This window comes from Amphiura filiformis, chromosome 8 (assembly GCF_039555335.1).
Source record: "Amphiura filiformis chromosome 8, Afil_fr2py, whole genome shotgun sequence".
Classification (NCBI taxonomy): Eukaryota; Metazoa; Echinodermata; class Ophiuroidea; order Amphilepidida; family Amphiuridae; genus Amphiura; species Amphiura filiformis.
The window spans coordinates 11455499-11472229 of NC_092635.1; the positions used below are offsets into that span (position 1 = coordinate 11455499).

Below are 16731 nucleotides of genomic sequence, written 5' to 3' on the forward strand. Positions count from 1 at the left end.
AAATCTGTTACATTAATAAAATTCTCGTAAAAACAGGTAAAAACTTTACTTACAAATGCTTAAATATATCATAAATTCTAAGAAACTACAAATTATACATATTTTTGTTTTCAATAATCTAGAAATGTTGCTCAAAGCCAAACCTGAGGTCAAGGACGTTTTGTTTTTCAGGGGCTCAAAAAGAAAACATTGACATCTGATGTGCAAGTGTTGTTTGTAAATAATACGACTGATGAAACATAATCTCTTTGGTGTAGGTGCTAGGTGTGGCAGTTCATTTTCCTGCAGCAGATATTTCTAATGTTCTAAAGGTTCACGGATACTTTAGGGAAAGCAGGCTGAGAGGAGACTCAGCTCAAGACAAGAGGGATCACTGTCACTGAGACTCGGCAAGATTGAGACTGAGAGAGAGAGGGAGGATCGAGCTCGAGTCTCGAGAAACATTTTCGAGAAAATCTTGACTAGGAAAGCTAGGAAAAGTCTGGGAAAGAGGATTAGGACCAAATCTCGCATTAATTTTTTACATGGCTCGTCTACTTGGTAAGTCAAATGATTGCAAAAGATCCATTATTTACTTGTCAATCTGCTTGTCTGCATGTCTGTGACTCGACTGACTGTCACTGTCACTGTGTTTAATGTATTTTTTTAAATATTTTAAATAGTAATACTTACTAAGTTATCAAATTAAACTTTAGCATGAAGGTTAAACATTCTTGTAATTTAGTCATGCAAACATATTTTTTATTCCTTCGAACAAGGCTTTATTTTGTTCCAAAATTCATGTTTTTATCGCTATTTTTGTTTGACATAAACTAAACAAACGTTCCAAATTTATAGTTACCGTACTACAAGTACAACTACTGCAGCCCAGCGGTCAAATACGACAGTATCGCGTCGCTAAATGCGATGCAATTTCTATCAACTGAGCTATGCACTTGTCCAAAAAAGTGCTATACATTATTTTGTAGCTAATTTCCAGTTTTCATGAAGCACACCTGGAATTCCCAGATAAAATAAATGTCCACATTGCACACACTAACTTAAATGCACAAAATCATAACATGTGTTCCTGGTGAATACCAAAAAGCAAAAGATTGGTGACCTTCATCAGCTATATTTCTTCGGGAATGAAATAATGTTGAGAAAATATGTTGAACAAAAATACCATTATACATATATGTAAATATTTCCTTGAATAGCCACTTTTTTCAACCAAGATGTTTCAATTTTGCTGATATTTCCATGCTATCTTGAGTAGTAAGCTAACCAAGGTACACGGGGACAGGACAGGTAAATGGCGAGTTAAGGATGGGTGAGTTAGAAAAATGCGAGTTAGTCTCAGTTAGATTGGCGAGTTACCCCCTGCAGAGATTAAAGAGTGGCCCCTGCTGAGAATACGACAAGTCCCATCAACAAGTTAAGATTTTTACACCAAGTCCCGCTGGCGAGTTAAGATTTACAACAAGTCCTGCTGGCGAGTTACGGCAAGTCCAATAAGCGAGTTAAGATTTTTACAGCAAGTCCCATTGGCGAGTTATGATTTCAAATACCAAACATGCCAAATGCTTTATAATATATGTTTAATTCTCACCATCTGTTGTTTTCTGCCATTTTTCAAGAAGGCTAATTATCACTTTGCTGGTTTTAAATAAATAAATGTAGCGCTTTATGCCGTAAACAGCCTCAAAGCGCTTTACATTTATTCTGCCATCATTATGCCGGAACCATGTTTGCCACCTACAAATGGCGCAGGGTTCATCAGTACAACGACTGTGACTACTGACTAACCCTTAGAACAGCTTCCCATTGCACTTGGGTGGGGTGAGGCAAGCGAGGTAAAGCGCCTTGTCCAAGGGCGCAACCCGGTAGTGGGACAGGGACTCGAACCCACGCACGTCGAGCAAGCTCTCAGATTATGAGTCCAAGGCGGTGACCACTGAGCCACCGTGTCCTCTGAATTAATGATGATTCAGGGCACCTACATTGTATGTTCAGGGTAATGTATTGGGTAACCTTTGAGCAAATAATAATTTTAAGCAGGAACCACTTGTCAAAGAGGCCCAGCAATGTAATATCAAACAGATCTGCAAGTATGGTGAGAGTACATGGATAATCAATTAATATTTACAAGGTAAAACATAACTTTCCAAATTGAAGACCTCACAGGAAAATCCTACATCAAGTCCTACATGTAACTCGCCAATGGGACTTGATGGTGTTGCTGTAACTTGCCGGTGGGACTTGACAGCATTGCTGGGGGACAGGTAAATGGCGAGTTAAGAATGGGCGAGTTAGATGAAAAGCGAGTTAGATTGGCGAGTTACCCCCTGCAGAGATTAATGAGTGACCCCTGCTGAGAATACGACAAGTCCCATTGGTGAGTTAAGATTTACAACAAGTCCTGCTGGCGAGTTACGACAAGTCCCATAAGCGAGTTAAGATTTTTACGGCGAGTTAAGATTTTTACGGCAAGTCCCGCTGGCGAGTTACGATAAGTCCCATTGGCGAGTTATGATTTCAAATACCAAATGCTTTATATTATATATATTTAATTCTCACCATCTGTTGTTGTCTGCCATTTTTCAAGAAGGCTAATTATCACATGCTGGGTAATTAATGATGGTTCAGGGCACCTATGTTCAGGGTAATGTATTGTAACCTTGGAGCAAATAATAATTTTAAGCAGGAACCACTTGTCAGAGAGGCCCAGCAATGTAATAAATATATCAATTAACAGATCTGCAAGTATGGTGAGAGTACATGGATATTTATTATAATATTACAAGGTAAAACATTACTTTCTGAATTGAAGACCTCACAGGAAAAACCTACATCAAGTCCTACATGTAACTCGCCAATGGGACTTGATGGTGTTGTATAACTTCGCCGGTGGGACTTGGCGGCATTGCTGTAACTCGCTTACAGGACTTGATGGTGTTGTCGTAACTCGCTTGCAGGACTTGACGATGTTGTCGTAACTCGCTTGCAGGACTTGATGGTGTTGTCGTAACTCGCCGGTGGAACTTGTTGGTGTTGTCGTAACTCGCCTTTAGCTTACTTCGTGGGGGGTAATTGACAAAAAACCTAATCTCTGTGGGGGGTAACTCGCCTTTTTAACTCGCTTTTCTTTAACTCGCCTTTTCTTAACTCGCCTAGTTACAGCTCCCCATTGCTGTAACTTGCTTACAGGACTTGATGGTGTTTGATGGTGTTGTCGTAACTCGCTTGCAGGACTTGATGGTGTTGTCGTAATTCGCTTGCAGGACTTGATGGTGTTGTCGTAACTCGCCGGTGGAACTTGTTGGTGTTGTCGTAACTTCGCCTTTAGCTTACTTTGTGGGGGTAATTGACAAAAACCTAATCTCTGTGGGGGTAACTCACCTTTTAACTCGCTTTTCTTTAACATGCCTTTATTTAACTCGCCTAGTTACATGGTCGTTAACATTTTGGTGTTGGTAATTGGCAAAAATCTGGTCGTAAACCCGGAAGTGAACAGGAAGTTTTACGGCAAGTCCCACCGGCGAGTTAAGATTTTTACGGCAAGTCCCGCTGGCGAGTTAGGCTTTTTACGGCAAGTCCCGCCGGCGAGTTACGATAAGTCCCATTGGCGAGTTATGATTTCAAATACCAAATGCTTTATATATATATTTAATTCTCACCATCTGCTGTTGTCTGCCATTTTTCAAGAAGGCTAATTATCACATGCTGGGTAATTAATGATGGTTCAGGGCACCTATGTTCAGGGTAATGTATTGGGTAACCTTTGAGCAAATAATAATTTTAAGCAGGAACCACTTGTCAGAGAGGCCCAGCAATGTAATAAATATATCAATTAACAGATCTGCAAGTATGGTGAGAGTACATGGATATTTATTATAATATTACAAGGTAAAACATTACTTTCTGAATTGAAGACCTCACAGGAAAAACCTACATCAAGTCCTACATGTAACTCGCCAATGGGACTTGATGGTGTTGCTGTAACTCGCCGGTGGGACTTGACGGCATTGCTGTAACTCGCTTAAATAGGACTTGATGGTGTTGTCGTAACTCACTTGCAGGACTTGACTTTTGTGTTAAAAAATTACTTTAAAAGTGCCAGTTATTCGCACCAAAACCAACCAAATACTAACATATAAACTGCGAAAAATGTGAAAAAATGTTAGTCATTGTCTTACCAATAGTAACACTAACCAACAAGTAATCATAAAGTCCATAAATCATCATTAAATTGGTATTATTGACTTGTTGTGGAACTACTTTCCCACAAGATAAAAACCGTCAAAAAACTCAAATTACTTAGAACTGTCGAACATCTCATTATGATTATAATTTATGCAGCGATAACAGGTGTAGCAGCATCATAGCGTGCATGTACAGACCCAGGTTGGGTGTTTGTACCAACTACTGAAGGTATGAGATTATTTTAACTTTGGAAAGAAACAGCGAGAACTTCCGAAAGTGTTTTCCAAAAGGGAAAATTTAGGAAAATATTATTAGATTAGAAGTACTTTTCACGTAATTTCAAAAAGCTATGCTTATTGTGGTAACAGAATATTTAGAAAGCAACAGGAAAATAAACAAATTAGCTGACAAACAGTCGTAATGTTGCAATGCCACCCCTGTAGCGACAAATGCAGTAGTCTAGATGAGGTCAGGTGACGTAGGTTGGAGGTGAAAGTTAATCGTACATGCACGATGCAACACGTTCATGAGCATACCATGGAAAATATGCACTGCCGTACCGGCATGTTTACATATTTTCATGCACAGCAAAACATGGAAACAAACGAAGATCGCTATTGGAATATTGAAGGTTTGAGAAATTATATGAAGTTTCTTGTGCTGTTGCTGGAAAGTGGCAAGTGAATTTAATTGAACAGAAAAGTTAGGCCTATATTACAGCATTTTATGGTTAAATATTTGCATCGCAAACGTGCGATACAGTGTAGCAATTTGTATCGCAACAGTGCTGGTTTGTGTAGCAAACTGTGATGCGATGCTGGCAATCACAGGTCCTGTAATCATGCATTATAAATACTAAATTGCCACCAATCTTTCACCCGATTTTTCAGTCCAATTTTAACCACAGATAGTCGCGACTATAGTCGTAGTCGCGACTATTTGCTGTCGACTAGGAAAAAAGTGATAGTCGCCCAACTCTAGACTTGAAGGTGTTGTCTTAACTCGCTTGCAGGACTTGATGGTGTTGTCGTAACTCGCTTGCAGGACTTGATGGTGTTGTCGTAACTCGCCGGTGGAACTTGTTGGTGTTGTCGTAACTTCGCCTTTAGCTTACTTCGTGGGGGTAATTGACAAAAACCTAATCTCTGTGGGGGTAACTCGCCTTTTAACTCGCTTTTCTTTAACTCGCTTTTTTTAACTCGCCTAGTTACAGCTCCCATTGGCGAGTTACATGTAGGACTTGATGTAGGTTTTTCCTGTGAGGTCTTCAATTCAGAAAGTAATGTTTTACCTTGTAATATTATAATAAATATCCATGTACTCTCACCATACTTGCAGATCTGTTAATTGATATATTTATTACATTGCTGGGCCTCGATCTCTGACAAGTGGTTCCTGCTTAAAATTATTATTTGCTCCAAGGTTACCCAATACATTACCCTGAACATAGGTGCCCTGAACCATCATTAATTACCCAGCATGTGATAATTAGCCTTCTTGAAAAATGGCAGACAACAACAGATGGTGAGAATTAAATATATATAAAGCATTTGGTATTTGAAATCATAACTCGCCAATGGGACTTATCGTAACTCTCGCCAGCGGACTTGCCGTAAAAATCTTAACTCGCCGGTGGGACTTGCCGTAAAAATCTTAACTCGCTTATGGGACTTGTCGTAACTCGCCAGCAGGACTTGTTGTAAATCTTAACTCGCCAATGGGACTTGTCGTATTCTCAGCAGGGGTCACTCATTAATCTCTGCAGGGGGTAACTCGCCAATCTAACTCGCTTTTCATCTAACTCGCCCATTCTTAACTCGCCATTTACCTGTCCCCTCCCAACAGTGTTCGAAATAAGCACTTATCCTCTTGTCCTCTTGTCCAAATATCACTGGGGACAACCATATTGAGATATGTACAAGTTTATCCTCTGGACAACCACTATATTTTACCTCTTGACACATTTTGGGGACAACCTGAAATGTTTTGAGGACAAGCAGAATGTATGCTTTAGTTGTCCTCAGGACAACCTCCATATTTTCCTTATTTCGGACACTGGTTCCCAAGTTCATAGTTCGTCATTTCAGTGTGAGTTTTAATCTTTCCTAATGATTTTAATGTGAATTATCATTTTAAAAATGACCTCTAATAAATGCAACTATTTGAGGAAATACGTTACGGTAGGGTGAAAACGTAATCTGGTTTTATTGTTTTTTGATTTGAAGTTTCTTTTTTTCATCTGTGGTATTCTTGCTGTTCTTTATGGTCATGGAGCTACTTTACCAGGTTTGCGACATTATTTTCAACCTGCAATCCTTGTGGTATAAGTACATTGTATTATGGCCATGTGTTGTTTTAACTGGTGTTCCCAATAGGGTGGTGTTGTTTCGTTAATTTTGAAGTAAAAAATTACTTATTTGTAAGAAGTAAACAACTTTAATCTGTTTCAATACTATCAAATGTGCATTAATTTTAAAGCCTGGAAATTTTTCCTTCATTTGCTACCATATACCAAAGTGAATATTCTATGATTTTAATTAAAGAAGTTGTGAGTAATTCAGTAAACAAATATGCAGTGTGGTGCAATTGGGATGTACGGAATTGGGATACGGTTTGCATGAAGTCTATGGAAGAAAATGTGCACCCAGTTCATCAAGGCTAAATAAGAACAATGAATAAATAATATTAATTAATATACTGTTGTAAAGCTATTCAGTTGTACTCTACATGTACATGTACTTTTAAACCAAATTCAATTGTTTTGTGTTTTTGTTAACGAAGTATTGTAATTAACTAATTAATTACCCCATAGACCAACAGTATATAGTTCCTGGGACACGGATCGTGCACCATCTTACATTGAAACACTCATAATTTCAAACTATAGACCCTATCATAGCAAAATTATACATTTTCTTGAAGGAAAAAGTATATTCTTCTCAAAAATGGTATCCATTTTCCAGTAGGGGCAAGTCTTAAAAGCAGTCCAAGCAGTAATATTCCTGTATTTTCCACTAATTTTTGACTGAAAATTTCGTAATATGTCATTCCGTGTATCAACTTACATCAACTAGGGGCAACCTTTTCAAAGTATACATAGGTGATAATAATAATAATAATTCACATGTACATGTACGTATACACAGTCACCATTTTGTGAAATATGAACATACATGTACATGTCAGGTCGAACTGGCCATCGGGTCATTGGACGGACGGGTTGACGTGCAGTTTTTGGATCCCGTCCTGGCTATAACCCTGCATGTAGCCGCATAAACACCATGGAAAAGCTTTAACTAGGCTTAGAAATCTTTTATAAATTATAATATAATTAACTTTTTATGCGCTATAATTACAAGCATTTAATGTAGTTACAACTGACATGTGTTGTTTTGGATTAATTACAATGTACATACTACTATAAAATACAAATAAGAATGTTCTGATACGTTCGGAGTCAAAAAGTGCCTGGGGCAGACTGCTGGGTGTGTACTTTAATTTTTATATTCCATTATAGAAGTTAATTTAAAAATGCATTTAAAATGTGTACAATAATATACTAGTAGATGCCAGTAAAAGCAATTATTCTGAGATCTTCAAATTTTACTTTCACTCATTCTAAATGCATTAAGAGTCAATCTCAAAACAGTTTGGTGGTACCAATATGGAAAACTGCTTCTGGAAAGAATACCAAAAAAAAGCAAAAACCCTGAGGACTGACCTACCCAGATTTTCCGCTTTGGAAATTTTTTTTTACTTCTTGCCAAAATCATGTAGCGGTAACCTAGTTCAGCCGATTTTGTTCCAAAATTTGTTGATTTTGGCTGAAAATGTTTGAAAAAATGCAGAACATTTTCATCAAAATATGTTTGCAAAAAAATCATCCAATTTTTGCCAAATTTTCAAGCTTTTGGTGAAAATTGGCCAAAAAAAAAAAAAAATCCTGACCAACCCTACTTGAAAAGTCTATTCGCCTGTGTTTTTTTCGTCGCCTCATATAGATGTTCAGTTGCATAGAACAGCTTCCAACTTCAGCAATTTAAAAAAATTTAAGTCTGTAAGTTTTTGTAGTTGAGCTGAACAATATTGCGTTTTGTTTTGTATCATGTTTGGATAACTACATTTCTATATTTTTCTAGCATATCAGGTCTCTCAGAGAAACCAGTACATTTGTATTGGTGGAATTTCCTGAATTACATGTATATACAATTAAATAAATATAAATAGAGAGGGCGGCCTATCTGCTGTGTCCTGGCAGGACATCAGTCAATATGAGACATTAAATATTAAATGCGAGGATCCAGAGGATACATGCCTGAGAAATATATAATAAATAAGGAAATGGAGCTCAGACAAACTGGCATTATAATAAAGGAGAGAAAAAATCAGAACGGTTCGGATTTGAACCAGCGTGCACCCACGATTGCATGTCGTTGAGTTCACCACCACACGCCACAAACATCCCATTTACATTATGCATGAGGGCCCTCATGCATATAATGTAAATGGGATGTTTTATTTTAAATTAACTTTTATATTATTATATGGAACTACATTTTGTTTATCCACATGGATATTTTTTTTTTTTCTAGCATTGAACAGGTCTCTCAGGGAAACCAGTACATTTGTATGTGGAATTTCCTGCATAAATATAACAAATAAATAAATAAATAGATATTTTGTATACCATGATCTTCAATACTTCAAGGATTAATTAAGGGGGTACTACACCCCTGGCCAATTTTGTGCCTATTTTTGCATTTTTCTCAAAAATTATAGCGCATTGGTGAAAGGTAAGATATGTATATTATAGGGGCAAAGACTACAACTACTGCACTGAAAATTCAGCAACTCAAGTCAAGTAGTTATTGATCAAATATTGGTTTCCCTCATTTTTGGCTGTAACTCCACAACTGTTGTCTGTGCTGAAATAAAATTTACAGTGCAGTAGTTGTAGTCCTTGCCCATATAATATACATATCTTACTTGTCACCAATGCACTATAATTTTTGAGAAAAATGCAAAAATAGGCACAACATTTGGCAAGGGTGTAGTACCCTCTTAATAAACTCTTGAACTTGATTTCCTGTGATTGTCATTGCAAGTTGTAATAGCGCCCTCATGGATACAATGTAATGATGTTTTATTAATTAACTTTTATATTGCACAACTTTATATTGGAATTAACTATCCATAAAGATATTCTTTCTAGCATCAGGTCTCTCAGGGAAACAAGTACATTTGTATTGGGGGAATTTCCTGAATAATAACAAATAAATAAATAAATAAACAGATATTTTGTATACCATGCTCTTTTATACTTTACAGGATTAATTTATGAACTCTTGAACTTGATTTTCTGTGATTGTCATTGCAATTTGTAATAGCGCCCTCATGCATACAATGTAATGGGATGTTTTATTAATTAACTTTTATATTGCACAACTTTAAAATGGAAAGAAGTTAAATCCTTATAAATACATGTATACCGGTACAGACATCTGTCAATAAAATGGCATGTATTTTGAATACTGCATGTACATGTAGTCATATTTATTTATTTATTTATTCGAACATATGATTTTACATCAGCGGGCGTTCATACAAAACATAGAACAAGGATTTAATTAACATGAATACATATAAAAAAAACTTTAACGTAAGAATTGCAATAGTTCCCAAATATACAATATATGGTTTGAGCATTGGCAATATTCTTATGTACAAGATGTACTACCTTAAGGTAAGATGCAGTTTCATTTGCAAATCACTTTGGTTAAATAGTTCCCAAATATCAAGACAATTATTATTTACAAGGGAATTCTCCAGTTCTTATATTCATCATTGCAAATATTCTTTTTAGTTCATTACAAAGGAATAAGAAGTGATTGGGGTTAGTTGGAACACTGGGTAAGTTGAAACATTGTATTTTTTTCTGACACAAAACATTAATTTGGTAAAATGTTGGCACCTAGTAATAGGTATTAGTAAGGGTCATCCACCAAATTAGCAACAGCACTGATGCCCCACCAGTGTTGGCTTGGGAAAGGAATATCTGTTTTTGACTTGCTGACTAATTTTATACCCCTCAGAAAAGATGCGTTATCTCCATGTTGTTTGAAGATTCAGGGATTATTTTTGAGTATCATAAGCACTAGTAGTAAGTCCCAGAATAATGTTAAATAAAAGTTTTATTGTATTTCTTATTTTGTGTAATGAACTTTGAAATGTAAAAATAGGCATCGGGGTTAGTTGAAACTTTTGAGGTGGGGTTAGTTGAAACGTGAAAATTGCATAGAAAAATATGGTTAAAAATTTGACTTTAAAAAAATTTGTAACATGTTCACCATTTCTTCAATATGGTTAAAAAGCAATAATACAAGCAAAAAGTGCACACAGAAAGTACTTTTTATAATATTTTAGGCTTCTCATATTTTTGTCCATGGTGACACTCGTCACCTTGTGTCCAAAGTTTTGACCAGCTCCCACATATTTATTTATTCATTTTTTCACACTGATTGTATGTTAAAGGGTGTCTTCAAGGGAAGTATAACCCTAACAACACAATAATAATTATTTTGAAATTTTTACAAGCCATGTTTCAACTAACCCCACCCTATGTTTCAACTTACCCCAGGGGTGGGGTTAGTTGAAACACTCTTTTTCAAATTTTCAAATTGGATTATATGAATAATCATAAGCAGGTCCAATAAAATTTAAGGCTGTATTTGTAGCATGTATGTATATGTTTATACTGATATGGTTAGTGTTTCTTGAAAGTAATCGGTTTGCGTTAAAAAGACGATTTTGTGAAAAATGTTTCAACTAACCCCAATATTGTTGGCTGGAGACCAATTAAATATATATTATGTGTTCAAGTGAAAGTGTGTTTGAGCGGAGTTTAAATTGAAGCGTTGTCTCGAGTCCAGGATGGTCCTTGAGGGTATAATAATCATGAATGGATGATTTTGAATTAACTTCTTCATGCCAATTTTTAAAACGAAAATATTAATGTTGTTTTGCTTCATAGAGCTGACCCAATGCAAATCATAGTATCCTTCAAGTAGTGAGGTTGCTAACTATCTTTTAGGGGGTACTACACCCCTGGTCAATTTTGTGCCTACTTTTGCATTTTTCTCAAAAATTATAGCACATTGGTGACAAGTAAGATATGTATATTATAGGGCAAGGACTACAACTACTGTACTGAAAATTCAGCAACTCAAAGCAAGTAGTTATTGATTTATTGATCAAATATTGGTTTTCCTCATTTTTGACTGTAACTCCACAACTGTGCTAAAATAAAATTTCCAGTGCAGTAGTTGTAGTCCTTGCCCCTATAATATACATATATTACTTGTCCCCAATGCGCTATAATTTTTGAGAAAAGTGCAATAATAGGCACAAAATTGGGCAGGGGTGTAGTATCCCCTTAAGTAGTACCCAGGAGTAATACTAGTACACAGTCAAGATAAAGCCAAGATGTAGACCACAAAGACGTAAAATGTGAGCAAAAAACAGAGGAAAACAATGAAAGTATACACCAAAAGCATTTCAATAATTAAAAGCAAATAAAACCAACATTTAAAAGAAAGCAAATATTCAAATTAACCAGAACTAGCAAAAATTGAATAAAACTAAAGACTTGAAATTAAACATTTATTGGGTTTGGAAAATGCACAAAGCACAGAATAGCAAAAGATGAATTAACAATTGCAAAATAAATTGAAGATCAAAATGCAAATGTAATAAACACACAAAAAAAGGAAAGTCCTCACTTACATGTAAGTAAACCACACCATCAATCTAACACCTTTTCAAAATATAACAATTAGATTGATACAATTCTGTGCTGATCAATCTTGTTAGCTCCAATTTACTACCGATTTACCATTATTTGCTACCAAAAACTTTCGATTGACAAAGATTAATGCCAGTATTTGAAATTTGGTGCATTTTCGTAGTTGCAAATTAAAACGACCACATACCCAGCAAACACAAAAATGTTTTCGACATCATTTGCAAAAGGTTAGAAAAAGTTGCCAGAAAATGTTTAAATGTCAGGTTATTTAATGGGAAGAATAGAAGATTCAAAAACAATTTTTGATAACTTACTGCAAACATTCTAACATCGTTAGTTAAAGGGGCATTTCGTGATCCACAGCCTCATCCCCCCACTTTTCCCAAAAAAGTTGAGATTTTTATACCACTGGATACCTCTGGCTACATAATGTTTATGTACCAAATATTTCTTGCAGATTAATTTGTTTAGCAAAATATCGCTAAATTTGAATTTCGCTTCTGGTGCACCAGAACGAAATTACAACACATTGTCTATGGAGCAGTGTAATACACATAATCATGCATAACTCGCAAAACGCAAAACATGCAAAATCGGAATCAACTGAAATTTTGGAAATAAGCTTTTTTCGTGGATATCTACTGAAAAATGTCATAAAAAGAGGATGCTAGGATCACGAAATCCTCCTTTAACTGTTGGACAAAATATTTGGCAACAAATGTTTTAAAACATTTTGAACACATTTAAAAAATATTTTTGTAGTGTATTTTCATACAGAATGTTTTAAAACATTTTCATGGCCTTCATATAACTCAACATTTTTTATTAAAACGTTTTTACCAAAAGTAAAAGCCCAAAATATAACCTGTTTAAAGCATAAATTTTTAAAAAGGTTTTGTGTTTGCTGGGTAATCACCATTGCTAAGCTCGCTTGCCCACAATGAGCCCTCGGATGAGCCCCTGTACCCATACAGAGCATGGTTTATTCAGTTGTAAATGTAATTTGAAATGCATATTGATGAGAATGAACGTTTTCAGCCCGGGTTTCTAGCACATAAAAGGGTGGGCATTATAGCGGTTGTTCCGGGCTATATGGCATGGTCACATCCCACATTTACCTCAGCTCTGCTTGGTCCTTATAATTTGCAACTTTTGAAAATGCACCAAATTTCATATACAAATTTCAATCCTGGTCAATTAAAAGCTTTTGGTTTATAGCAAATGTAGTATCAAATTGGAGCTAACAAGATTCTAAGTGAGGACTTTATTTTTAAAATGGCATCAAACTATTTTACATAAAGCAACACCTGGCATTTGCACTTGAAACTGCACAAGGCACATTATGCAATATGCAAAGTGAATTCAAAAATTCTTTGGGGTTTATTCTCCCCTAGCGCCAGCGGAAATGGAAATATGGGGTCTTTGAGAGCTGATGGCATATCCATAAAAGGGATCTTTGGGAGCTGTGAACCATCAAAATTAAGGGTCTTTTTTTTTCTGGTTCAGAATTGCCTGAAAAAGATGGAAATTGGAGGAAAAAGCAATTTGGGGTCTTAGAGCCGAAGTTATCATAATTGATGTGGTCTTTGAGCTCTCTGTTTGGTCAAATTCAGGGGTCTTTCTGAGCTGCAGGGTCACTTGGTGTTTCTGGGGAGCATACCCATATATTCATTTGTATTACATGCCCCGTACAGGGACTACCCTATCACTTGGAAAAGAGCAGGGCAAGTAAAACTTCAAATTGAGCAAGTGGATTTCCATGTGGAAATCCTGCCAGGTCTGGTGCATGACCCCCCCCCCCCTCTCTTTCAGGAAAAAGAAATTAAAGCAAGAAAAAGAAGAGTATAGTGAAGAGGTTATATGTGTGGCAAAGTTTTAGTTTCCCATGCAACAGCACTCAATTCAACTCAACAAAAACCACAAATTGCCTTCTCATCTGGTTATATACATATACACGTATGGAATTTTTCACAATAAAATTGTCAATTTGAGATTTGACACATTCCCACAGCTTAGAAGCAAAATGAATTGACTGATTTCCTTACTATTTTGAAAACAGAAACTTGAGATTCTATCTATTTGTATTTCACACTGAATGCAATTTTGGAAGAACTTGTCATTTGTATTCAACATCAGATGGCGAGTTAATTCAGTGGGGCCAGAGAGAGCAACATTCTCTAGTTCTGACTCCTACTCGCACCTCTACTCACTGCTATATAGGTTATATTTGATATATTCATACATTGCTGCTTTTACATCATATCTGATGAGGGAGGCATTTGTTACTCTGTTATTCAAACATTCATGGGTGGGAGAGGGTAGCCTATATTTCTTTTGTGGGTGACACTTTTAAGTCGAAGTTGTGTTTTTATCGGTTTGTGTTTATTACATAATTTATTTGTAATTAATTATTTGATTTGCTTATATTTCCTTTTATTTTTTAACTTTTTAAAATATAATTGTCTATAGCAAAACATGCTCCTCTTTTATAATTTACCCATACATCACATCACATGCCATATATGGTCATTTTTAAGTGAACATGAATCATTAGTTCTCGGAACTGATTAATGCTTACACAGTTGACCTAATTACCTTTCTAATTATTCAAGCATTTATAGTAAACCACATTCCATTTGATCCTCTCCCCCATCACTCCAGTGGTATACCGCATTTTCTTTCATAATAGATCATCCTCATCATCTCTGGTAAGTGCAGCAGCATCTTTCTTGTACCACGTGTTGTTGTCCTGTGGTCATATGACAACCCGACCGGCCAGCCAGGCAACATCATCAGTGAGTAACTGGCTTTCAGTCCCTACCGGCTTGTATTGTATCAGACGTTAATTCAGGTGCAAGGCTTTGGAGTGCTAAATATATGTCTACATGTCTGTACTCTAACACAGGTGAAATATATTCTGTGAAGACAGAGAGCTGACCGGCCGGCCGGTCCCTTGTTATCTTGGAAGTATTTCTTGTATTTGATGATGATGGAATATGTGATAATATTTCAATTTTGGATGATAGCATTGATGGTGAGTTATGTATTTTATTCTATTTTCAATAACAGAGTAAGAGGTAAATATATCACTGTCCCCTCAGGTGCCTCAGTGTTGTTTGTTGATGTGACTGCTTCTTCCTCTCCTTGCTTTTGAATATTATTTCCCTATTTTGAGGTCAGCCTGCCTAGTAAAGAAATCATTAAACATATATACATTAGCTGCCCAAGGTACAATTAGGTACAAAAGATAATGCTGGGGTGTGCGTTTGTAGAAATGTGCATGTATGCGCAAGCACTTATACCCCTTTATTGATGTTACAGGTACATGGATATGCACCAAAGAAATTTAGACATTTTATTTACAAACTAAATATAACTCCTGATATCCAGATATTACGGAAAATAATACACAGAACTTCGCTTTATTTACCTCTTTGGTATTTTATGATTTTCAAATAGAAATATTATTGCATTGATTGATTTATACCATGTTGAAATATTCACTCAGAACATCTGTCTACAATATTCCAAACTGAATATTGCATTCATACAAGGTGATGGCCTTCCAAAGTAAATTGCAATATCAATATTATTGTCAAAAAAACACCAAGACTAATGACTAGGATTTAATTAATTTGATGATGCAATAAAATCTTAATGTTGACAGTTTGTTTGATCTGATAGCATGTGATTTCTATGCAAATTGTCCAATGACATGCAAATATGATAAAACAATAAAGGTAATTTGCCTAGCCTTATTCGTGGTACATCTATTTGTTTTTGATGAGACATTCTTTGCTCAAAAGATAAAATTCTATTATGTCATATAAAAGGATATGTGATTCTCCAATTAAAGTCATGGAAATTTTGAACATATCAAATAAATAGGCCTATATGTTTAAATTCTTTATAGGTCTCGTTTGTGAAGGTTGTCTTTATATGTACAGGACTATCAATTTCTACATGTATCTGAATGGTGAAAACTTGGGATAAACTACTTATTTTAATTTTTAATTGTACAATTAAAATTAAGCCACATTCAATTCACTAAACTAGTTAAGGAATGAGAAGCATTTTGGTATTATCAGTTTTAAACAGAATGATCACCATTGAGTAGACCCCTATTATTTAAAAAAGTCTTTTTGATAGAAATGTTGTGGTTTCTGATTTATTGGTAATACTTGATTTCAGGATAACCTTCTGGCAGGTAATCCTCTTCCAATCTTGTCTGTCCCATACATTGTACTCCCATTGTTATTTGCTTGTTGGAGATCTATACCCGTGTCTTTTGGTATCAGGTCCTTCCATCTTGTTGGAGGGATATTCCTGCATGGTTACCTACATCCACAAATGTCTTGAATGTGCTGGTATGATAGATAGTCTTGGCATCCTAATATATTAATGTATTTAATTTAGTCAGATCATTGGCAATGGCAAACAATACTTGGTATGCATTATTTTGGCAGACCATGTTAAAGTGAAATACATTCCAGGCAATATTTTTTTGGGAAATGTATAGTCTTCCTGCAGTTGAGTTGCTCCTTAAAACTGGGATGATTGCGTGCAAAGCCCAGGAAAATGTGCAATAATTTTTACTCTTATTTTGGTCCATAATCAAAGTGAAGTTTGATATAGACAGGTTCAAAAAGAAGATGCACACAATAAGTTGAGTCAATTTCTGCCTGATAGCTGAGCTGGCCTACCCTGTATGAGCCATCTGAAGGGGGACACTCTGCTCCTCGTGA

The 16731-nt window shown here is 35.8% G+C and overlaps 1 protein-coding gene across 1 annotated transcript in view; it reads left to right on the plus strand.

Moving 5' to 3' along the window:
* The first annotated feature begins 385 nt into the window (after positions 1–385).
* The window catches only part of LOC140158613 (transmembrane and coiled-coil domains protein 2-like), an 81548-nt gene continuing 65202 nt past the window's right edge, over positions 386–16731 (plus strand). Inside the window, exon 1 of the mRNA XM_072181776.1 lies at positions 386–540. Within this exon, the coding sequence (XP_072037877.1) occupies positions 525–540 (16 nt within the window). The 5' untranslated portion in view covers positions 386–524. The remainder of the gene's footprint in view (positions 541–16731) is intronic.